The sequence below is a fragment of the Anoplophora glabripennis genome, unplaced genomic scaffold (genome assembly GCF_000390285.2).
Source record: "Anoplophora glabripennis isolate ALB-LARVAE unplaced genomic scaffold, Agla_2.0 scaffold127, whole genome shotgun sequence".
NCBI classification, from domain to species: Eukaryota; Metazoa; Arthropoda; class Insecta; order Coleoptera; family Cerambycidae; genus Anoplophora; species Anoplophora glabripennis.
This window is the reverse complement of record NW_019416291.1, coordinates 405,656-430,557: the sequence shown is the minus strand read 5'-3', so window position 1 is coordinate 430,557 and position 24,902 is coordinate 405,656. Positions and strand designations below refer to the sequence as shown.

The 24,902-nt window shown below is 35.3% G+C and overlaps 1 protein-coding gene across 4 annotated transcripts in view; it reads right to left on the bottom strand.

The window, feature by feature from the left end:
• LOC108903598 (probable ubiquitin carboxyl-terminal hydrolase FAF-X) overlaps nucleotides 1–24,886 on the bottom strand; it is a 29,403-nt gene extending 4,517 nt beyond the window's left edge. The window contains exons 1-13 of one of the 4 annotated variants that reach the window (XM_018705826.1): nucleotides 24,847–24,886; nucleotides 24,236–24,325; nucleotides 23,471–24,178; nucleotides 21,502–21,825; nucleotides 17,528–18,348; nucleotides 14,241–15,153; nucleotides 9,019–9,729; nucleotides 7,922–8,903; nucleotides 5,529–5,909; nucleotides 5,222–5,476; nucleotides 4,823–5,149; nucleotides 4,483–4,764; nucleotides 4,131–4,419 (exon numbers count right to left, since the gene is read on the bottom strand). In XM_018705826.1, coding sequence (XP_018561342.1) covers nucleotides 4,131–4,419; nucleotides 4,483–4,764; nucleotides 4,823–5,149; nucleotides 5,222–5,476; nucleotides 5,529–5,909; nucleotides 7,922–8,903; nucleotides 9,019–9,729; nucleotides 14,241–15,153; nucleotides 17,528–18,348; nucleotides 21,502–21,825; nucleotides 23,471–24,178; nucleotides 24,236–24,289 — 6,047 coding nt within the window. In that variant the 5' untranslated portion in view covers nucleotides 24,290–24,325; nucleotides 24,847–24,886. Of the gene's footprint in view, nucleotides 1–4,130; nucleotides 4,420–4,482; nucleotides 4,765–4,822; nucleotides 5,150–5,221; nucleotides 5,477–5,528; nucleotides 5,910–7,921; nucleotides 8,904–9,018; nucleotides 9,730–14,240; nucleotides 15,154–17,527; nucleotides 18,349–21,501; nucleotides 21,826–22,249; nucleotides 22,304–22,909; nucleotides 22,996–23,470; nucleotides 24,179–24,235; nucleotides 24,326–24,547 lie in introns of those variants that run through there. The other 3 variants (XM_018705825.1, XM_018705828.1, XM_018705827.1) reach the window with 3 other exon arrangements.
• Between the last annotated feature and the right edge of the window lie 16 nt (nucleotides 24,887–24,902).

Sequence of the window (24,902 nt, the reverse complement as noted above, 5' to 3'; positions counted from 1 at the left end):
TTTCTCAGTCATCCTCATTTCCTAAATTTTTTATCAATATTTTATATTTAACAAAGTAGGGTTATTTAAAAAACTATGCAAAGACTGACAGAACAGAATTAAACCGTCTCGGTTAAATTCTACTATTACTAATTTATTTTGACTGAATTTAGACTTCTGCATCGAAACTAAATGTTTTTTATTACTCATGCGGGATAGGTTTTTGTTTTTTTAGGTCGATAAATAGCTGTTCTCTATTTATTTGCTTGCGGTAATCACACTTGATAATAAAACGTTCAAAAAAACTACGCAAATCTATTCTAGAGAGAATACTCAAAAATATTATTTTGAAAAACTGACATTTAAAAGACAGTTGACAGTTATTTATGTCAACCTAAACTGAATATTGGAAACAAATAAACCAGATAGTTATACAGATATGCCCACGAGAGCGGAGTTGAGCCCACGAACGAAGTGCACATACTATTTTTTATTACTAATGAAATGAAATCTTACGAGTCCAGGGGCGAAGCCCCGGTGGGAACCACATATTTTTATTCAGTTTAAGTTGATATAAGTAACTGTCATTTAAATGTCACTTTTTAAAAATAATATTTTCGAGTGTGTAGGTATTTAAATTTTGCGTGTTTTATTGGCAATTCGCGTGCGACAACTAAGATTACCGCACGCAAATAATAGAGTGGGCAAACAGCTAGTTACCAACCTAATAAACGTGAAAAGATAGGACTTATCCGTCAAGAGTAATAAAAAACTGAAAACTATCCAAATATACAAGTATTATTTTCAGGTCATATTATTCAGAAGAGTATTTTGAGAAAGTACATTAACTCTATTTACAATACTGACAAATGTGTCTTTGATAAAATATTTAGTTAAAAATAAAAGCAGTAGAATTAAAATGAAACTATTAAATAATGTAATCTTTCAAATAATCATCTTGTATTTTTGTTGTTCTAACATCATTCTAACATCACCCACAAATCATCACCAACCAAAAAATAGCCACTATAGAGAGATCTTACTATTTCCGCATTTGTTTCATCGAGTGGCCTCCTTGCGAATGGAACAAAATTATATAAATAACGCACAAGTTTTAGAAATAATGACATTTTGAAAGGACAGTATCAAGTGTTAACAATATTACTTTTATATTAACTTTTATAAAATTTTATAATATAAAACAGGGTGTTTGGTAAGTCGATGCAATCCTGGCAGGAGGTTATAGTACAGGTGATTTGTGAAATATTTCCTTGATATACCACAGAGGTGGCTGGTCAGGTGCCGCAAGTGACGCACCCGCACCGCTTCACCTAAAATTTCCTTTTGGTTGTGCAATTTAAAATTATTTAAATTTTATAATTTAGGTATAATTCTATATTGAAAATGTATTGCGTTTCTTTGTTTAATACGCAGAAATAAACAGAATAGTTGCACGGTGAACGCCTTCTAAAAAAACATTGCCTTCATTAAGCGCGAACATCAACCTCGTACCGTACAATGTTTAGTATATGCAATAGACGCAGATTGAAACAGTCTGAATTCCGCTTCTCTTCGAAGCGTTGTTGATGCGGGTTGTCATGGCAACGAAACGTCCTACATGGGAGAAACTTACGCCGTGGGGGAACGAGTGACGCGGATATTGAAGCAGCATTCAGCAATTCAGCATCCTCTATATGTCATCGGCACCACAGCATCGCCCATCGCCTGCCTTGAAACAGTTTATACGATACGTGTCGCCCAATGCACGATTATAACTGTTTTTAGTTAATATTTGTTTTGTATAATAATTGTAGAAATGTTTCCTATGTATGAACCAGTATGTATTTTATTGGAAACGCCATTTTCCAGATGGAAAATTGAGGACAAAAAGGATTTTTTAAATTGCGAGAGACTGTTGCCTTATTCTCTGGATATGGAAAAAAGGGGAAGTTAAAAGACAATGTGTACCTTTGGAAGTTTTGGAATGAATGGTATTCAGAGTATAAGTGGTTGTGTGGAAGTGTTTATTCTGTATGCCGTGTTTAATTGTGGGTGTAAAGTCGGGCGTGTAGAATAAGGGGGGATTTAACAATGTTAGGAAAGTCATGCGAGGCTGTAGTAACCACAAAGCTTCTTTGGAACATACAAGTACGGTGTGCGTTAATGTTCGCAGAAGTCTACAAGCCGAACTAATATTTCTATTTTTTATAAAATCTAAATGAAAATCCTACTCACGAACGTCAATTTTCGGAAATATTTCAAATGCAACTAAAAATTTCCAGATTCATTTAAAGCTGTTTGACCTTGAAAATTTGAAATTTTTTTTTTCTTTTTAGTCAATCAATCAATAATATGCTTCACCTATTCTCAATGTCACGCTACTGATATACCATATTCTGAAAACGCTTAGTTTCTGATCTACAGGGCGATAGTTTTAATAAAAAAAATACAAATTTATAAATATTGTGGAAACTTCTCAGAACAAGCTTTGATAATTAACAGCAATGCATGTTTTACGATAAAAATATTGGTTTCCCCAATGGCTTGCGCACAAGCATGTCTTTGGATATTTTTAAAGAAAAAAAAATGATACGCCACTGGTTTTTCTTAAAATAAAAATTATTTTTGAATTCCTTGTTGAATTTGGAAGAGAAAAGGTATCTTGACTGTTTTTCTTATGACGCACCATTTTCGAGTAAAATCAATTTATTGTATGGCGTAATCCGGTTTCAATAATTTGAAAAATAGCGAAAATTATGCACTTTTTTGTACCAATTTTATTACAAAAAATTATTATTCCTCGCAGTTAACATCAGTCTAAAAAATTTGTATCAGTTTTTAGATTCACTATTCACTATCTAAACAGAAATTAGCAAGTTGGCTGTGCACTCGTTTTTGTTACTGATCGATACTTTGAGTGTAACACCGGTTGCACACATGCCGGAACTGGCTAACCGGATCCGGTTACCCGGCAGCAAATTGTACAGAGCCTTATGGCAGCTTTCACATGTGACAGAAAGAGGTATCCGGCGAACGGCCGCTGGGTTGTAGCCGGTCGCCACCACTGTCAGCCCGGCTGCCCTGTATCGGCCAGCTATCGACCAAAGTGGTAGTAGTGCGTAGTTTTGTATTGACGATTCCACACTTACCGGGTGCTTGCCAGGTTTTAGTCGTCCAGTTTCATTGGAAAGAACAGGATGTGTCAAGTATTTTTTTAAATATTTGTACGCAACTATGTCGAATGTTTGTTCGCTAGAAGTAGATATTGAATTCTTTATAGCACTAGTTGAAACCAGATCTGTCCAATGGGACAAAACTTTAGCTTTTTCATATTTTTTGGATATTTTTCATGTTTTTTATTTTTTATTGCGACGACGTCGACAATAGCCAAGCCACAAAATTACAATGCGTATATGATCCATCTCTCGTTGTGATAAAAATGCAACTGAGACTAATATCGGCCAAAACGGTTTGAAAATTAAATTACGTGTGAAAGAGTTAGCCGGATCCGGCAAGTGTGAAACGAGTCTTAGAGTGTGAAGCAGTGCATAATTTCTGTTATTTATAAATCGATTTTATTTTTTTACTCGAAAACGGTGTGTCATAAGAAAAACGGTCGAGATACCTTTTCTCTTCCAAATTGAACAAGGAATTGAGAAATAATTTTTATTTTAAGAAAAATCGGTGGTGTATTTTTTTTCTTTAACGATATCTGAGACGTGCCTGTGCGCACGCCACTGGTGAACCTGAAAACACTATTTTTATTGCAAAACATGTATTGTTGTTAACTGACAAAGCCTGTAAAATTTCATTAAAATATTCTTAGCGGTTTCCGCAATAGTTATAAATTTGCATTTTTTTATTAAAATGGTAACACCCTGTAGATCGGAAACTAAGCATTTTCGGAATATGGTATATCAAGGAAATATATCACAAATCGCTTGTACTATAACCTCCTCCAAGAAATGCATCGACTTACCAAACACCCTGTATATTTTATTATTAAGTATCACATTTTGTACTCTATTTAAACAAATTCATTTTTTTTCCTAGAAAATCGTATCGGATGAAGTCACACAATGTTCTATGATATCAAAAATCTAGGCATGCAGAAGATATCTAAAGACGTTAATTAATTTATTAATGCTTACCATTCCATCGCAGGCCCCCGTAGGTTCTTCTTGGTGTGCCACCCAGTGTGAAAGAGAAAATTACTGACTAGCTGAACACTGAGTAGGTACTGTTGCTCCAACATTTCATTCGACAGTGCCTGGCTATGCCGCGGATTGCCCTGGGCGCAGCTGGTGGCTAGTTTCCTTATAAACGAGAAATATTCTATCGAAAACTGGCTTCGGTGGTGTAAGAACTTTATGTTCTGCTTCCTGATACTGTTCTCGATAGCCACTGGCATCTTTAAGTGCGTCTCCTTCCTCGTACCGGCTACAAAATGAAAATAAACGCATTAAAATAATACTCCCGACGAACCATTCGTATCGCACTTACAAATCGTCAACAGATTAAGAGCCTTAACTATCGCTTCTTCTTCCACGTCGTGCCTAGTGTAGAACAACATGTAGGCGTTCCACCACCGTTTTTGTCTTCGGTACGTGGTCCTTTTCAACATGGGATCAAATACTTCCCCCATGTAATCGCCTCCGAAACATTGGATTTTCATCTCCTCGTCTTCGCCCATCCGACACTCCGAGACGTCTCCGTCGTCAAATTTGTACCACCTAACCTCTCCAGAGGGATCCCGGCTTCGGATATATGAATAATAATGTCCACCTACGCATTTAATTGTACTTAGTTTTTTTTTTTTTGTAAGACAGAAAAGTGTACTAACCTGAAGCTTGTCCTGAGTGCACGACGATACCAGAGAGACGATATTTAGTACAAACTTCGCTCGCGTTAGGATCTGAATCACAGTCTATTATCTCTCCCTCGATTTTAGCCAGGCCGGAAACCGTGTACGGCTCCATATCCAGTTCTCTGGGGAACTCGAAATAATCGTTAAATTTGATGGCACACACCCTCTCAAAATCGTATTCGAACCGCTTCAACTGGATGCCCAATATGGGGGGCAGCTTCTTCACACACAAACGCTTCACGGTCACAACTTTCTTCGCACACTTTTCACAGTAATAGGCGTCGGCGCCCTCCAACAACTCTCCTAAAGTTTCAAATATACACTCAACAAGCATTGCAAATTAACGAATTTAAACAAAAAAATGCCACCACTCACCCTTAACGTACTGCTCCATAGAATCCTGCAAGCTGCTGTGATTCCTTATATCGACGCTAATAACACTGAACGGTTCTTCTTTGGAATAACGATGTGGACATCCCTTACAGATCTTTTGATCGGAATACGACCCACCCAATATTTTAGACATGATCTGCTCGTGTCCCAACGTTTTTAAAGCTTCGTCCAAACTTTCCACCAATGACATAAAAAATTCCACAGCGTCCTGTTGTTCCCTTAAGTTAACTGGCTCACCTGAAACCTCGAGTTACATTCCCGGAACTATAAATTTAAATTCGTGAGGTACCTTGAAGTTTAAAATGTCTCCAAAGTCCCCTAGGCACATAATATTGAAGGCGTGAACAGGCCAAATGGCCAAATATGGCTTGTACTTGTTTAAGGATTCCCACGTTGTAATCCTTCCTGTTATCGTCTAGACAATTACGTTCGTCAGTGCAATCGAAATCCAGGTCCATCTTCTCCTCTCCTGTGAAATCCTCGTTTGGATCTGTGGCAGCTCCTTCGGCAGCCAGAATGCCCTCTTTTATGCTATCCACCATGTATAACTGCTGAAGGATGGAGTTCATGTAACAGGTAGCCCCGGCATTCTTCAAGCCAACGAAACCTTGGAAGGGTCGTGGGCCGACGGCGGGGAGATAGTCCCATTCGGTTATCGCAGAATCTGGGTCTGAAAACATATGTCTTTGTTTTTAACATTCTCTATAATTTTAATTAATTGAATGAACACAGCTTATACCATCTGCTGAACATCACAATTAAGATATTAATGAACAGAATAAACCCTGTACCATTTGTTAGATTAGTAATTCAAATGTACCATGGTTATTTTAAGGTTAGAATCTTATTTTGAACTACATAAGTGGTATACACAACTCACAATTGAAATTGATTGTTAATTTAAAATTTTTCATCCAGCTTTTATGGTTTAGAAACACAAAAATATGTGATGTATCTGCTAAAAGAACAAACAAGTAATAATTTTGAAACTCGTGGATGTGAATTATTATATCGCTCTATTACTATATTTTATAATATTACTGTGTTTGATTTTATTAAAAATATGTAATGTTTGGCCTCACATTTCTGTAACTCTTACAGATATTTTTACGTCAGTACATTGCACTTACAGATAAAAATCTTTTGTTTAATGTAAAGCCAGGCAAAAAATAAATCGTATCAGGTTAAAAATGTGTATTGTTGTAATGTATTTGAACTCCACTCACTTTCATGTAAAAAACAGTAACCACATACATTTTAAATACATTAAAAGCAATTCTAGTTCATGGGCTTAAAGAGTGACCGCAAAAAACCTGTGATTTTCGCCCATTTTTTCACAATTCGCAGAGAATTAAAAAAAAATACATAAAAATGTTTTTGGTCACAAATTACTTGTCGTAAAAAATTGAAACGAGCATAGCTTTTAGTATTTTGAATATTTTAAAAATCACCACTACTTAGGGGTTGAAAAATATTAAAAATGAAGTATTTGAATATTACCAATTGATATAAAAACTAGTAGCATGTGAATTATCTTTATATATATATATATATATATATTGGAATTTTTACAATTATTTCTGATATTCTCTATTTATGGGGATGATTCCACCCCCTGAGCACGCTTAAGGGTGGATTTTCTAATTCAACATGCTTATTTCAGTCATGAGAATAAATCTTTCTTTGTCATTCGGTAGAAAAATTCACATGATAATAGTTTTTATATTTATTGGTAATATTCAATTCTTCATTTTGGGTGTCTTTTCAACCCCTAAATAAGAGTGATTTTTGAAAATTTTCAAAAAACTAAAAGCTATGCTCATCTTAATTTTTTACGACGAGTAATTTGGGACCAAAAACATATTTTCATCTATTTTCTTTAGTTCTCTGCGAATTGTGAAAAAACGGGCGATTTTTACAGTCACTCTCTTGATAGGCTGCTTAAATTATAATGCAAATCATTAAACAGACATCTATTATAGTCCTTGTAGAGAAGTTACATATAAAATGGTACTATTTGACAGATATTTCTATAGGGGCATTTGCAACCAAAATTGAAACGTTTGAACTACTCCATCAGATTTTTAAGATTCCGTTAAAATTATTTTATCGTTAATGGTCACCTTAAATTTTGACACAAAAAATAGAAATTCTTATTTAACGCATCTGTTAAAAATTTGCAATTTTAACATGCATTTCAAATTTAATGGTGAGGCACATAATTGCCCCTATAATCCACTAAAAGTACACTGAATTCATTATCCACTATCTAGAGCTTGATTCTATAATTGTGTACCTCTGTTTGGACTTTAATAATTATTTTCAAGACTAGTAGTTCAAATGTACCAATTATTTTTGAGGTTAAAATTTTACTTCAAACTACTGTCAACCTTCATCAATAATTGCATTTAACCATGCAAGCACTGAACAAATTCCTGAAAATTTACAAGCATCCCCACAAGACAGTACGTACAAAGTGAGGTTAATTTATTTTTATAGATACAAAATGCTTTGTAAACTTAAAATTCATATTAACATTTTGTGGCAATATACTTGCAGCTCAATTTTTCTATAAATAACTTGAAGTAATCCATTTTAACTAACCTCAACAACTTAAAGTGCCCAATGCCAAAACGAATTAATAAATCATCGTCAAATAAAAGAGCTATATAACGTTCTTACCTGAATAAAACATTTCGTTGAGCATACTGACTAACTGCCTGTAATTCTGAACACAATTCAAGCACAGGGAAATCAAGAGATCGAAAGCAGCGGCTTGCGTCTGCGGGGTATCGCAAATCGGTATGGCGGGATCCTCCCCAAGCTGTCCGGTCTTGCTGAGCTGCAACATCAGCTTACTTGCAGGGAACAGGAAGTCCTCCAGCAGTTCCTTGATCAAGCTGCCCGATTCGGCGCTGCCCAGTTCGCACTTCTGCTCCGTCGACATGAAACTGAGCAACTCCTTGGCCAGACTGAGATGTCCCTCTATGAGCACTTCGTTTTTACCCCTGGCCTTCCTGAGCCAGGCCACCTCGTTAGCCAAGAGGTTCTCTGCGTTGGAAAGTGGGCAACCGGTGAGGTAAGCTACGTTGACTAGACGGCACAACAGCTGAAAGAATTCATGCGAAGTGTTTGCGTTCTCCAAGACCAGGGAGTTGAGCAGGGAGAACAACAGGGGCGTAATCAACTGCAGAGCCAATCGGCTGGCGGCGCCACAAGTACAGATGATGATAAGCTGTTCCGCTGCGGCGATCCGCACCGCGCAGCTTGGATTGAGGAGGACTAGGTCGGTGATGAAATAAGGCCACCAGTTATCCTGATAGAGGTGCTCCAGACTGCTGGGGTTGAGCACCACGGCCGTACTCAGCAGTTCCAAGGCCTCCTTGCACAGGAGGATGTCGTCGTTGTCAAGATCCATGGGGGTCTTCTGGTTGCAGGGGTCCGAGAGGGAGTGAAGCGTTTCGGGGGAGGCGTTCAGAGCGCTCAGATTGTCGCTGCTGGCCGCCCACACTAAGCGTACTAATGCCAATGTCGTTGCTAGGTCGGGGAGTTCCCAGTTGAGGGCCTGGCTGAAGAGAGCGTGAGCTTGTCCGGTGCCCCCGGTTTCTGCCACCATCAGCTGCGCCAGGCCCTGTGACAGTTTTATGGACACCTGACGTAACAACTGGAAAAAAAAAGAATAAATAAACCCTAAACAAAACAACTACCATGTTTAAAAAATACATTACAATCTGTTTATCAGTGTTTTAGTTTAAAAACACGGTAAAAAAAATTCTTACATGATCCGAGTGTCCTGGCACATTTCTCAACGCCTGCCTCAAATACATCCCCGGTGTCGTCGTATTCTCGCTAACCGGCTCGTTTTCCGGAGGCGTGTGGTCTTCGCTGAGCCTGACCAGCACGTGGGCCACCGACGTCAGGATAAGCTTGCAGATCTTCAAGACGACCAAGTAGGCCGACCTGCGAGTGGTGTTGTCGGCGCTGGACATGAAGTTGTTCTTCGTCAGCATCTCCAAAAAGATGTGCGCCTCGCCCGACGTAAGGAAGCTGTATTGGAACTCGTACGATTTATCCGACAGGGTATCCAGAGCCGGCATCAGCATCGCGTACAGCACTTCTAAGTTGTACAGAACCTCGGCAGGAGTGGCGCTGAAAAACATGGAATCCATGGTAATGTTCTGCTCACCCGGCGTAGTGAATAGTATCCGAAGCTTCTCTATCGTCATCACGTCACAGGGTATCAACTGTAAGAGAGCATGGCCCCCGTTCCTGAGTATAGGAAAGTCCAGGGTGCTGCCCAGGGCCATTAATTGACAGAAGAACTGAGCGTAGACCTGCTGTTGCGACATGAGGACGCCCGGAAGTTGGTTTTCCGCCTCGACGTTCGGTCCGTCGTAAGGGTGTTGCGGGGAGGAGGTAGAGCTGTCCGAACTGCTGTCTTGGGAGGAGGCTATGTTCGAGCTTATCTGTATCACCTTGGCCGAAATGAGCTGGAAAAATCGATAAAATAAGAGTGTAAGTAATTATTTAATTATTTACATGTCAGGGACCATTTTTAGATCAATATTCAAATCATTTTGAGCCACTAAGGAAATGCATGGTATGATAATCGCTAACGAGTTGTTAGTTGGCACAAAAATTTGAGTCTTTCTTGAAAGTAGTAAAGATTCAAAGAAAAATTTCCCCGACTCCACATGTTTTTCATATATCAAAGTTGAAAATTCAAGAGTGATTTTCAATTCTTAATTAATACCTTGAGAGAACAGTTAAAAATTAAAAAAATATAAATAGAAAAGATTTTTGCAACAAGAATTTCCTTCCAATGGCATCAAAAATGAGATGTTTCTAACAAGGAAAAAATTACTGGAGCATCATCAGATACTGTTGTACATTTGAGCGACAGCCTTTGAAGATAATGTCATAAAACACTGTTCCAGGATTATCTTCAATAATTTTCAAGAAAGACACATTTCCGATGTTGTATTGAAAAGCTGTGAGCACAACAGAAAAATATTTGATAATACTAAATCCCTAAGTACATAAATGGCCAATAAAATGTGTTTGAATTGTTTTTAGACAATTTGGAACATTAAAGCGAAAATATTTTTACAAAAACTGTTGTTTTTAGTCGACTTATGCTAACCCCGGTATATTCCCTAGACAAATTAGCCCAGTCGATGGAGGCCACAGAAATAAGTAACTAGCAATATGGCTGATTTTTTTTTATAAGTACTTCAAAGTATGCAGATTAATATAAGAAAAAGTTCATTGGTTCGATTTCCCAAAGTCCAAAAAAATGTTGAAAACATGTTGATTTTTGAAATTCTTTAATATTTTGGACTGGGATAAAGATGGAGAAAATTGTCCAAGCTATAGTTTGGTTGGAAAAAATTCAATAAACCAGGTATAAATTCCATGTGGAAGCTCGGCCAGCCGCGAGAACCTATTTTTTGAAGCCCGGCGCTCTACGTTATAAACTATTTCATAGTTATAGGGTATTAAATTAATAATTGTGATAGTCTATTTTCAAGTAGAAAGTCTAAACTTTTCAGTGGTATAATTTTTTTTTTCAAATAAAATATCGAATAAAAAATTACGCATATACATATAATCGAATCGAAAAGCGAGCATCTCAATGACGAACATACTTAAACATAAGGATTGTTCGAAAAATGTTTTTCAACGTCGGTAATTGTTATTTAGGTGACCTCTTCACAAATAAAATTTCTGGGTAATGGATTTTATCTAATTACGAAATTTGACCCTTGTAGTTATTTTAAAAACTTTAGGAATCTTGAGTTTACGGCAAAATATACAGGGTGATCTGGATAACATCAGGAATTAATAGAATAGGTTAAAATAATGTTCATTCATGATATAAATATACTTCCTAAATCGCACCCTTTTGGAGATAGAGGGCGTTGAAGTAGGAATCTTTTTCCCGTTTTTCCCTCATAACTTTTGAACCACTCATCCGATTGAAGTGAAATTCGGAACACAAATACTCCTTATGATCTTACATAAGCTTCTTAAGTTTGAACCACCTACCCTTCTTAGAAGTGTATCTTACATTATTTCAAAACTTTAAAAAAATTAATGAATTTCAATAAAACAGCACACCACCTTTGCCTCATTAATTTTGAAACTTTTCGTCTCTTGTATTCTTTCGATATTTGGCCTTGTTTTTGAGATATTCAATGAAATTCATGCCCCAGCCGCGTAAATTTCATTTAACGTTATAGCAACCCATGAAAAACAAAACTCACAGTGATTTGTATACACTGACATTTGTGAAAATCATCGTTAAAAGTATTATTAAGTTCAAAAGTTATAACTCTGAAACGGTGCGACTTAAGAAATAACTTTATACCATTATACCATGAATGAACATTATTTTAACCTGTTCTATCGATTCCTGAAGTTATCCAGATTAAACCTGAATCACCTTGTATACATACATATATTAGCCTCTGGAACTTTATTAAAACTAAAACTAATTTGACTGAGACTTTTTTAAAAATGTTGGGGGAATTACACAGATTAAGAATCTCTAAACACAAATTCATTTGGTATGAACGTTTTTCACTTTTAATGAATTTTTGTACAAGAAAATAGCAATTTTTCTGGTTCCCTGTGTAAATTTCCTTTGATCGTTTAATATAAAGTTTGATACTGTTAAAATATGAAGACAAATATTCAAAGAGTAGAATGTAAATAGTCAACAGGTATGAAGGTATCCAGGTAGGAAATACAGTATACATGAAAAACAATGATTCTACGTAATTTTGTATTTAATTTTTTTCCTATGATTTTGTAATAAAAATATGTATACAGGGTGTAACTTTAAATGGGTGTCAGTTTTGTTACGGGCAATAGTACATGTTTCCCTGAATGCGAATCTGAAATTATTTTTTTTAATCAAATAAAAATTCGAGTTACAATAATTTTTTTAAACTGCGCTTTAATTCTTGTGTACGCCGCCACTGAACAGAGTAAACCAGCGCTCCCGGAATTTACGTATGAAGTTATATTCCTCACTGCCGGCGTTGCTAGTTGCTTTGATACCAACTGCATTGAGCGAAGTTAAACAATAATTTAGCAGATCAGATTGTTTTTGTATAATTTACGGACTTGTTATTTTAAAGCCATCACATTTTTTTGATATTGTGGTAGAAAAGCCAAACTCGAAAAAAAGATTTACACGATTTATTAAATATTAACTAATATTGGTACGTAGATATGTTACTAATTGTAAATAATTTTTTTTTAATCAACTGCTACACAACGAAACTAATGACAATAATTTAGTGAAAACAGATTGCTTTTCTATGACACGTGATATTTTAGTCACCATATTATTTTTATGTCAATGTGGACGAAGCTGCCAAACATCAAAAAAATTGTTTTTAAACAATTTTTTATTTTTACATGATTTATTACGCATTAAAGTAAATTATTGGTATGTAAATACGTTACTAATTGTAAATAAAACTTATTTGTGTTTTAAAATAATTATTTTTACTGTTTTAAAAAACTAACAATAAAACAAATGAAAATACTGATCTGATTAATATGAACAATTTTTTTTAATCGCGTTTTTATAAACATTTATGTTACTGTTTTTTTAAGAAGCGCATATTTTACTTTTGAATGTCAGTGTCAATGACCGTAACACTGACCTAGTTTTACTGTTACATACAAGAATGTTAAGAAATACGCTTACGAATGGGTTGCAGGTGTTCCGATATGACGAGTAAATGCATTAAATACAAACTGCCACGTTAATTCGGCAGAACGGGGTTGACCGAATATATCGTCTCTTAAAAGCTGTTGGTATAGTACCGTTGTGTGGTGTAAGTGTAAAACCTTATAAAGTTATTTATTTCAGTGTATGTGTGTATTTAGTGACGGTACAGTGTATTGTGTTTTCTTTTTCAAGTTTTAAGTGATACTATGAAAAAGGATCAAGAAAGAGCTGATTGATTAGAGCCTACTTTCTGTCCGAAGAAAACGATTCTACTGCAAGAAGACGATATCAAATGGATTATCCCAAAGAGCGGTACCTCATGGCAGGTGATGTGAAATTTGCTTTTTAATAATCTTTTCTTTAAATTATGAGATTTGGCAACGATGCATAGTCCAGTTGTCAATTGTGCATGCGTTGCGACAAACACGTGCCGCTGTTTGAGATCACACTAGCTTGTCCAGAGGGGGGATAGGAAAATTATAAAAAATTGGTTTAAAAAGAAAATAGTTTTTACAACGGAATTTGAAAAAATAAACTATTGATACGTGTTTCTAAAGGTCAAAGGTAGCCTCTGTGTAAATATGACCCCCACTTAAAGTTACACCCGGTATAATTTATTATTTACTACCTTGAGTATATTCGAATATCTAAAAAAGAAATTTTGAAAATTTTTTAAAATTTTTTATTTTATTTGCATTGAATTAAGATCGAATATTCATTTCTACATATTAATGTATTCAATATTTGAGTGAAATTTGACAATTTTTACGTTTGAAGAGTGAATTTATTCGCTTGTTTGCCCGCGGAAAATGACTTCATGGCTTTAATAATTTTTTCCAGACAAACCATAGCTCGGACGAAAAAAATGCATAGTATCTTATCTGTCAGAAAAAACTTGGGTAGTATTTTTTATTTTTCTCTAGATACCGATCCACAATATTAAAGAATTTCGGAAATCAAAATGTTTTTCAAAATTTGTTTGGACTCTGGGAAATCAATAAAGCAATGAACTTTTTCTTATATTAATTTGCATACTTTGAAGAACTTAAAAAAAAAAAATGCCAAAATGCCAAATAACTGGGCCCTTGGGAGAAAAATAACTTCAACGAACGGGCAAAAAAAATCTTTTTTTAAGTTTAATACAACTAACATGCACGTAAATATATTTTTTGGAATATTTCTTGAACTGAAATTTTTGGCTCTTTTATTACCCACACCCTACACCTCTGCTTTTCGTATTTAATCTGCACTTACCATCTTGTCTCGAATCGGAATCTGCGACAACAGTTTCCTATCATCGGCGGGATCGAGCGGCTCCCCGTTAACGAAAAGCTCCAACTTGCAATGGATCCCGGGCTTTATCCTCCTCAGAATGTACTTCCTCAAGGAGGCCAACGTATCGTTGGAGTGCGTGTATAATTCCAAATCCTCCACCTGCCTGCTCGGACTGGAGAACCTCACGATCAAAGAAAGGTGCTTCCCGTGACAGGCCCTGTGCAAGGGCAGGATCTTCCTCTCCCCCACGAAAGCATTATCACATTCACTAATATACTCGTGTAACACTTTCAGCACCCGGCACATTTTCACCGCCTCGCCCCTGATCCGATTCTGGATTTGATTGGTGTCAAACTCCTTGTCATTCGAGGATTTCTGCAGGACCGTGACGGTGTCGTAGTGGGCCCGGAGCCTGTCGTAGCATTCCGTTATGTAATTCTCGTGGAATTCCAACTGGGACTGTAGCAATCTCGGGCCCAAGTTGGTGCTCACTTCTCGTAGCAGTTCTATGGCTCTCGCCGCTATGTCGTCCGGGCACGAAGTTACGACCTTCCAGAGGTAGTCCAATCCGATGAGGTCGGGATCTTCCGTCAGCAGGGACCTCCGTTTGATCTTCAGCTTGCCTTCCTTGGTGTTGACCGCCTTGAAGAATCTCTCGAAACATTTGATGCCGCTCTCGGTCAGTAGAACGGGGTCTATCTGTAATATGTTGTTTTCGAAGAAGTCTTTGTTTATGCCGGGGTCCAAGTCTGGTTCCTCGCCCATTAATTTCGAGAACCACTTGAAGCAGGCCTCCCTGTCCGACTGGAATACGGCGTTTTCCGCTAGGCACTGCCAGATCTGCTTCGCTTGCTCCGCGCACAACCACAGTTGACCATCTTTTAGGAGGAATCTGAAATGAAATAATCCATTTATTTAGTGAAGGTCTATTGTTTAATGTTAGTTTTAGTGTATGAGTTACAACAAAATTCTTCAGTACAAGCTCCTCAAATCGCAAAAACACAAATTATTATGCAACAGTATACGAATGACAAATTTTTGACAAATACTTCTGTCACTCTAATATTCTTCGATGATGTTTTGTTTTCCACTAATGATATTGTGGAAATCAACTACTCTGTGGACTACAATCAATACTCGCAAAGTAGAGGTGAGAAGTTCAATTTTTTTTTTGGTATTTTTGGTATCACAAGTATTATCAGCAGTGCGACAATAGACTCTTCGAGTTTTCATGTTCGATTCGGTACACACTCAACTGATTCGAGACAAAACGGTTCCATTGAAACAAAACTAATCGTCCGAGTCCCTGAATCAGAAAAGGATCGAATCTGAGAAAACTGATAATTCAAACAAATGAATTAATATTCATTTGATTCAGCAAATTGAATCATTCCTTCCAAAAGGATTGTAAAACTATGTTTTGTTTAAACTACTAAATATTTTTGTCATATGTTGCGAAATTAACGATGAACCTATTTTGGGAAGACAAAGTAAAAATCAAATTGAATTTTTGCCAAAAAAGTCAGACAAAAAGTAGGTGGGGTAAAAATATTAATATAGTTAGACAACCAGTCAAACTTAGGAAGGAAAATACTAGATGACTCGTATAAAATCCCCATTACTCTTATTATCAATGAATGTGATCAATTTTAGAATCGATTCCACCATCTAGTATTTTCCTAGTAGTTTGACTGGCATAACCAAAGCTTAACTTTCTAATATAATCCAAGATATGCCTTTTTAACGACATTTTTTTTAATTAAATGTATACTTGGAAAAATGTATTTTGCTTTTTAAAATTGTCCCTTACAGTCCTGAGGATGATTTCAAATTAAATTGAAACGTCGATTTAACAAAAAACTCAATTACCCGAAAAACTGACAAGCTAATTTTAATTATTAACTAGAGAAGAAAACAAAACACAGAAATGAGCTATCACATCACGGGAATTTCCTAACCTTAAAAAACAGCAGAAATTCACAAAAAAGTGAATACAACAAATTTTTTTTTCTATATTCAAATGTTCATTTATTTAAGACCATGCTGAACGTGATTCCGCAGTCAGAATTGATGGTTCTTTTTCTAACCTCAAGAAAACGCTGATCACGGATCCGAGGTCAATTTTGCAAAATTCAAGATGGCGGCTCCAAGATGGCCGACCAAATTTTTAAAAAATAAAAGATTAGCGCCAAATTTGGTATACGGGGGTTTTCGTGGTCGCTGATCACGAATTCGAGGTCAATTTTACAAAATTCAAGATGGCGGGCGACCAAATTTTCAAAAAATAACACATCCATGCTAAATTTGGTATATGGGGAGTTTTCGGGGTCACTGATCACGAATCCGAGATCAGATTTACAAAATTCGTTTTTAAAAATTTTATCATCATTACCCATGTATTTTATTAAAGGTTAAAACATGTTTGGGTACAAAAATATTACAAAATGAATTTCGAAATTCTGACCTCGAATACGTAATCAGCGGCCCTGAAAAACCCCATATACCAAATTTGGTACGAATCTGTTATCTTTTAAAAATTTGGTCAGCCATCTTGGATCGGCCATCTTGAATTTTGCAAAATTGACCTCGGATCCGTGACCCGAAAATCCCCTTATACCAAATTTGGCGCGAATCTCTTATTTTTTGAAAATTCGTAATATTTGACCCGTTTTTTTGAGATTAGAAAAAGAAGCATCAATTCTGACCGCAGTTTCACGTTCAGCAGGGTCTTAACCATATAAATGAACATTTGAATATAAAAAAACAAATTTTTTTTGTATTTCTCCTTCACTTTTTCGTGAGTCTTTGTTATTTTTGAGGTTAGGAAATTCCTGTGATATGATAACTCAATTCTGAGAACGGATTTGTGATCAGGAAGCAAAAATACTACGGATAACATATGTCGCATGAAAAGTACACTTTTTTTTTATGTATGGTTGTGATATCTATCGTTTGAAATATTTTCAAATTTGAGATTTTGTTGAAAAAAATAACGTTCCAACTAATGATGGAAATTTTCTTTTACTAAAGAGTAAAAATTGTTTAAAAAAAAACACATTTTTATTTTATTTTTATTGTAAGTGTAATAGTGGCTCATAACGTTATTTTTTCTTAAATTTTTGAAATAAAATACTGAAAAGTGTCTTGATTATTATGTTACCAGAAAAGTAGTATTTTACAGACTATCTTTTCAAAACATTCATTAAGAGAAGCGTATACTGAAAAAAGACATTACACGTAAAATTTAGCTCATCCGTAACGCTTACCTGAGAAAATGCAGTCTTTCTTGAACTTGTAAAGCATGACAGTACCGGCCGTCGGGGACATAGGTCTCGCTAGTCAGCTCGGGATTCTCCTTGTAAAGCGTACGCAAATGGTCCATGTAAGTGGTGAGGCTGTTTGTGACCAAGATTACCAACGAATGCTGATTCTGCAGCCTCTCTATGACCTCCTGCCTGTAGTAGATGTGGTGGGTGCGTTGCGCGTGTCCCCCGTTCGTATTCTGCTCGTACAGAGTACAGATTTCTCGAATCTGCTTCAAAGCCGGCAGGACCCACTTCTCGCCGTTCTTCAACTCCTCCACGCACTTATCCAACCAAACAGTCTTCTGGGCGTCCCTTTCCTGAGAGCAACTATAGTCTAAGATCTTGACGTGAGCGGAGAGCGCCTGATCCATTATTTCGGTCGGCACGTCCTCGGCATGGGCGAGATTCCAGAATAACGTCAGAACTTTGTGCGCCATGACCCCGTCTTTGTCGTCCTCCGCCAGGCGGCGGATCAGCTCCAAGAGCCGTTCCCTCTGTCGCTTGGAAGCCGAGGTCCAGCTGTTCTGGAAACATTCGAACAGGTGGTCAAGTTGTTCGGCGCTGAAGTCCCAAGCCAATTTAGCTAGTAGGTCGTGCACGTTCTTCACGATGGCCTCGTGTTTGCCCACCTGGGCCGCCCACACTGCGTCCAGATCCGACAGGCTCAGCGCCCGCTCTTTTATCACAAAACGTAGGATTTTCTCTAATTTCTCTACATACTGGGGTTGGTGAAGGGAATCTCTTAATACTATCTCTAACACTTTGTTTTCGTTTATCCATTTCTGTAAAGAATTGATATGTGAAAGTTATAACGTTTTTAATTGATATTTTTATATTAAATTTAACTAATTGTGGACTGATGATAACTGTGTACAATATAATATATATACCTTATTTCATAAACTGACAGTCAAATCGGTCAAATAATGGAACGCATTGCATTTGTTTCGTCAGAATTACAATGTTGGGTTTAACTGTGTCATGTTCATTTTCATGGATAAAATAGTTTGCTGTCAACTGTCTGCCTACGATAATTTATTTTGATGTTGATCTCGGACGAGGTATTAATAACCACGACTTTAATTAAAATAAGCGAGAAACACACACAGTGGCTGATAATTATGTCAACACAAAAACATATGAAAGAAGGCAGGTTTTGTCATAATATAGAAAAATAGTCAACCATTAACTTTCTGTCGTTATGCACCCTCACAAAGATCAGGTTAATTTTTTTTTGAGATAACAAAATGTTGATGTAAATACAGGGTGTCCCAACATTCTTTGTACTTAGAACTACTACCTATTTTTATGGTGAAAATCAGGCAAATTATAAAAACTTACCTTTGTCTAAAGTTGCTTCATATAACCATTAGAGGGCATCAAATCGGATTTTTCAACTTATCGCACTTGGACTCAGTCAATACTCAGTATATTTATGTCCTGTACTATTAACTCGAATAATAAAGGAGGATATATTCTCAACATGCATTTGTAAAAGTGCAAATAAGTGAAAAACGCTACTAGTTTTTTTCCAAATAATTCTAAAATGCTTCAATTTAAGGAGGTTTATCTGATTTGGAATTGACGAACAAATATTCATAGAAAAATTAATATACGCTTATTAATATGAAGAAAATCCTCAAAAAAAATTATGACTAGTTTGGATACCTAAGAGACGAGATATTAATATAATAATTTTTCACGATTTAGTTCGAAGTCTTATCAGAATGCAGATTTTTTTGGTCTTTCCACTTAGAATGCGCAACAATTGACGAACCATATTACAGCTCGTAAAAATCGATTAGGTACTTGTAAAATACATAATTTATAATTCTCCTTCAAACTGCTGCTGTTGACTAACTTAAAATTCATATGCGTGATAGCGGTTCTCGACGTAACGTATTATTTGAAATTCGCAGGTGTGACATATGATATATATTTCAAGCTTGGGCATCCAAACAAACAGAATAATCGAACGTGAGCGAGCGAACGTCAAGCCCAGCACGCCAGCAATGCATGCAACATTGCCAAATCTAAAGGCTCACTACTTTAGTCATTAACAAATCTACAGAAACTTTCATTTGACTTTAGGCGTACACGATAAACCTTAAATAATACTGTGTATGACATTTTTTTTATATAAAAACCAAATATTATACAAATGTAATTTAACTGTTTTAAAAAATTTCATACAGGTGCGAATTGTGAATGCAGATATTATTCTAATCGGTCAAACTTCCGAAAATTTTTCATTTTAATTGAAATGAACCAATCAGAACAATATTCACATTGTAATTTGCTTAATTTAATCATAAATTCTTCAAGCATACTGATTTTAGGGCTCTGCTTCTATCGTCGGACTGTTGCTAAGCAAAGTAGTTTTGAAAACTGTGATTATCTCGTGTACTATCAATGCTCTTGGGTTTTTACAGCTGATAATAAAAATGTAGTAATGTTTTGTGGAGTTTAGACTTATAATCAAATGTTTTTTCAGGAAAACTATTGGAAATGATGACACCATTTTTTTAGTAACAGCGTAATTCTATCACAATCTCAGATTTCTTCCATTCTGTTAAATGTGATTTTCTCTAATTTTAATCTCTATGGTTACTTTCATACAAGGGTGGTTAAATTAGATCAATTCGATGGTAAATTCATAATTCGCATGATGGAGAAAATCTCAAATAAGTGCAATCATTTCCAATCATATTTTTCCCACAACAAGAACATACGATTACCAGAATTCTGAACCCCACAAAGCATAATTTATTTTAATTATCAAATAGACAATATTTTTCAAGAGAATTAAATCAAATTTGCATCAAACACGTTCCAAAAGTTTCTGTCTTATGCTAAATTCTTTATTTCACACCAATTTATTTCTCATTTTGTAACTGCCTGTCATACTCATTCTTCCGTTCTCATTCTACGTTGTTCTATTCTTTCCCTGTTCCCAAGCCTCATATATTTTCTTAGATTTTTGAATGCACTTTTATGCATTCAGTTGAGGTGTCCTCAACAGCCAAGTTGCCTTTTTGCACGGACTCTTTTAAATGGTTTCAATTTTCTCCGCTGCATTGCCATTTTATTCCTAATTTTTTCTTTTCCCGTCATTCCTCAGAGGTCCCATTTCTATTGTCACGATCCTGATTTTACTTCTGTCTGTGATCATCAAACCCCATCCCATGCACCAGCAAAGTTCTCATTACCTTTTCGATGTGATATTTTTTTTTCGAAAAATATGTCTTGTAAATTCGTTCTAATTTTTCTCTTTCTCTCTTTATCTACTTTTCTAGTGTTTTTATGATTGTATCCACGTAGTATCTTTTGATTTGTTCTAGTTGTCTTCCCCCTAAACATACTTTGCTTCTTTTCATTTTATGCATTTTATTATCATGGTTTATGTTTTGTCCATACTAAGGTCCATATTTATTTTTCTGCTGCGATTTGACTGGTACGCATTTAAATTCTGTTATAAGTTCCGTTCTGAATCCGTTAATCAAATCATATAATCCGCAAATAGCATTCATTGTAAGATCATTTGTTGTTTTCTACCGTTACCAAATATATTTTTTTTCATTTTTGTATACAGCTCCTTATTACATCATTTAATAGTTTTGGGAACAGTACCTTTTTAACCATGCTTTAATCCCGTAAAAAATATGTTCACCTTTGCTTCGAGATGTGGGTATTTTCCTAACTTTTGTAAATGCAATAATTTGCCCGCTATATTAAAAAGCGACACCAATAAAAAATTGTTTCCATCTTTGACACCTCTATCGACTAAATGAAGTAACTCTACATATAGGAAAGTACAAAGAACATTGAAGGAAAAAACCTAAAGTTTCATATTCAGTTAGAAGACGAAAGATATCACTGTCGATAAAAAACGTTCATTAAAAAATATTTAGCGTTATGAAAAATATTTTACTTACAGCCATACGTTCCGGAGTAAGGTACTCTTCCTCCTCCATTCCGTGATGCCTATTGGGATAATAAGTTACGCTAGATATGACCTTATTGATCTCGTTAAGTGCATTCATCTTCCCATTAAAACTGGAAATCTGCAACTGCCTTAATATCATGGTGAGCCTGAAACCTTCGAGGGTACGGATCAACTCCTCCTGATTGGGCACCCGAGAGGCGAGATTCTTCGCCGACTTTATTATGGCGGACACGATGTCGCTCTTCTGCTCGTTCTTCGCCTCCCTCTTCAGTTCGTCGTCCGTCAGTTTGTCTAGGATGCCCGGCACCATTTCCTAAATGAAGGAAAATGTGTAAGTTTAAGAAATATATTTCCATTTCAAAAGATGTGGAATTAAAAAATTTGTAGAGGAACGTTGAACGTTAACCATAACTCAATGCAATAATAGTAATGTGAATAAGTCAGCGAGTTTAAAATTTATAGTTTTCTTTTGTATTTTTATTATAAACCACCCAAATATGTGACGTATTCTTTTACCTGTGATTTCGTGATCATAATTTGAAACTGTACACTGCAACTGGTTCATTTTACATGTTCAACAAGAAGATATGATATTATTTGATTGTGATTCGAAATCGTTGTGCAAAAGAACATTTTAATGAAGAAAAATTAAAAATGTATCTCAAAGTAGAGAGACGTTTTGCAATTATAATAATGATATATTAACCACAACTCAGTTCTATAATAATAATACATACATACATACAAATACATAACCACAAGCCAGAAGATAAGATATGTTTTAAACACCAAATATTTGTATCCAACAATTACGGTAAATGAATTTATTAGTTATTTTTAGACCGCAGCCACAACTTCCTTCTTTTTTTTATTAAAATTGGAAGGTATTATTAGGATATTCTGTAAAGCATAAATTTTCAATATCAAAAAAATATTTGTTTAATACGGTCTGTTTACTTCTTGGATTTCCAAACAGTTATTTGGCTGAAAATCTGATTTGAGGTTATGTTCCAAATATATCCTTTAAATTTACTAGTCATTTATTAGCTAGTGATCAATAGAAATTAGTTATTATTTTTTTTTACAACTAAACTTTATAATACTTTAAAGATTCTGGATGTAAATTTGATTTTTCCACATTAACATTAAATTGCCGCCGGAAGAAAAAATTAAAACTAATAAAGCGACAGCAAAATGTTAATATTACGAAATAGAAAATATATAATAATTTCTCCCAGGTATGTAATATTTTACGACAGGTAGTATATCACCACAATTAAAGTACCTGAAAACGTGATAAAATAAAATTATATTTATACTTAAATAATATTAAAAAAATGCATACTTTGCTGATAAATATAAATATATATATATATATATTTTTAATCATTAACTACCTCATCTCATGATCAAAACGTGTTTTTACCCAAACTGAATTTAAAATTATAAAAGACATCATAATTATAAATTTAGCGGATTAATAACATAACAGAAATTTGTTTTTAACTCTTAAATGTTGAGGTTAAGATGACTCATACTAAGAAAATACATGATATTCAATATAAATAGTTCCACAAATAAAGAAAATGGTCAGATATAAACACATATTTCACAAATCAAATTTGAATATTCACTAAATTTTGGTGGTTGAACTCTTTACAAAGCATTTAAATTATTCTAATTTGAAACCGACATATTTACATATTATGAATATTTAAAGTTAATGATTGCAAAAATACTAATTTCTAATAATGTTCAAATAAATAAAACAAATAAATGCAAACAAACTAATACTTCACAATAACGGGTAACGGGACTTGGTAAACAAAGAAAAAATTATTTTATAAAATGAGATAATTTATATTTAAGCTACCATTTAATTTAAGGTAATTAAGGAGTGGTCCAATTATATTAATTACAGGTCCATGTGGAATTTCGTAAAAATAAGTTTAACTCACCAATACAGGCAGAATATATTTATTTATTGTGTGGGGAGTCAGAAACTCGTAGCATAATCCAAACGGCCGAAGGAGAGCAAAGACCACAGAAACACTCAAGTTCTTCCCAGTCTGAAATCTGTCTAAAAGGTGTTGGAAACCTCCCAGCTCTCCGAACCTATTGATAAGGTCGACCAGCCATCCTCGGGGATTCCTAGGATCCGTAGAAGGCCTTGCGAACAATTCCTCTTCGGTTAAATTTGAGGTAGGCCCCACAGTTTCGCTCTGCCTCGATGAATTGAAACTATGAAATTTATTATTTGGGTTTAAAACCATTGCTAATAGATCTAACAAGGGGAACCAGTCTTGAGGCAACTTGGCCACACATAATTCTATGAGTTTCAAGCAATTCTGATAGATACAAGAGTGAATGTTAGGTTTCCAACTAGACACTGCATCATCTGTTAATATTTTCGTGAAGGACACGGTCAAGCCTTCTCGAAAGAATCTCTGGCATGCCTCGGATCGAGTATCTAAGTTCTTCCGTGCTAAATCTATGGAGACTTTTAAGAGACATTCTAACTCCTGATCTGGTAAAACTGGCACTACCCATCTCAAATTGGATATTTTCTCATCTAGCAAGGCTAATTTATCACGAGGAAAGTCAGGCTCAGAGTTTTCATTTTGTAATTCATCGACGGTCGACTCTGATGGTCCAGGTACAGGGCTCTGCTTAATAACTTATGTTACTACAAGGTTGCTATAAGAATAAAGATTAAAAAATACCTGCGCTTCAATAGTGTCTCCTGTGATTCCTTGGCCTCTAGTTGCAATAGTCATATTTCAAATTGATTTAAATTATCATTGTAGAATTAACTGAAAGAAATCATTTACAATTTTCATATACTGTGTAACCCATTTTATTATGTCTGCACAACAAAGTGTATTCTAGTATAGATTATTCTAGTTTATTAGAGGCTTTCGAGTATAAAGCTTTTGATGACTGACAAACGTCAGGATTCAAAGGAAAAATAAATGGGAGTGACAGTGACAAACTAATAATTTAGTCATGAAATAGTAAATATAATTGTTTCTCACCCCCTCAAGAAGCAACCAAAGGCCTTTTAAGACTTCTGATTATCGAAAACTACAGATAATTAATATAATTAGTAGGATGAAAATTTATTTTGTGTCACTAATTTTTGACAAGTCTATACGTAAAATCCACCGGCACATACAAAATGGCGCCCAAAATTAACGATTAAAAAATATTCTAAAAATATCTCTCACTTAAAAAACAATTCACTAAATAAATCACTAAGTTTTATACATAAATATATTAAGTGATATAAAGAATTAATAATTAATGCGACAAAAATTCTTGATTGTTGACGTACAGAATTATTTTTTTTTGCAGGCACGTCGTGATTTTGCAAATACTGTTGCCAATCTC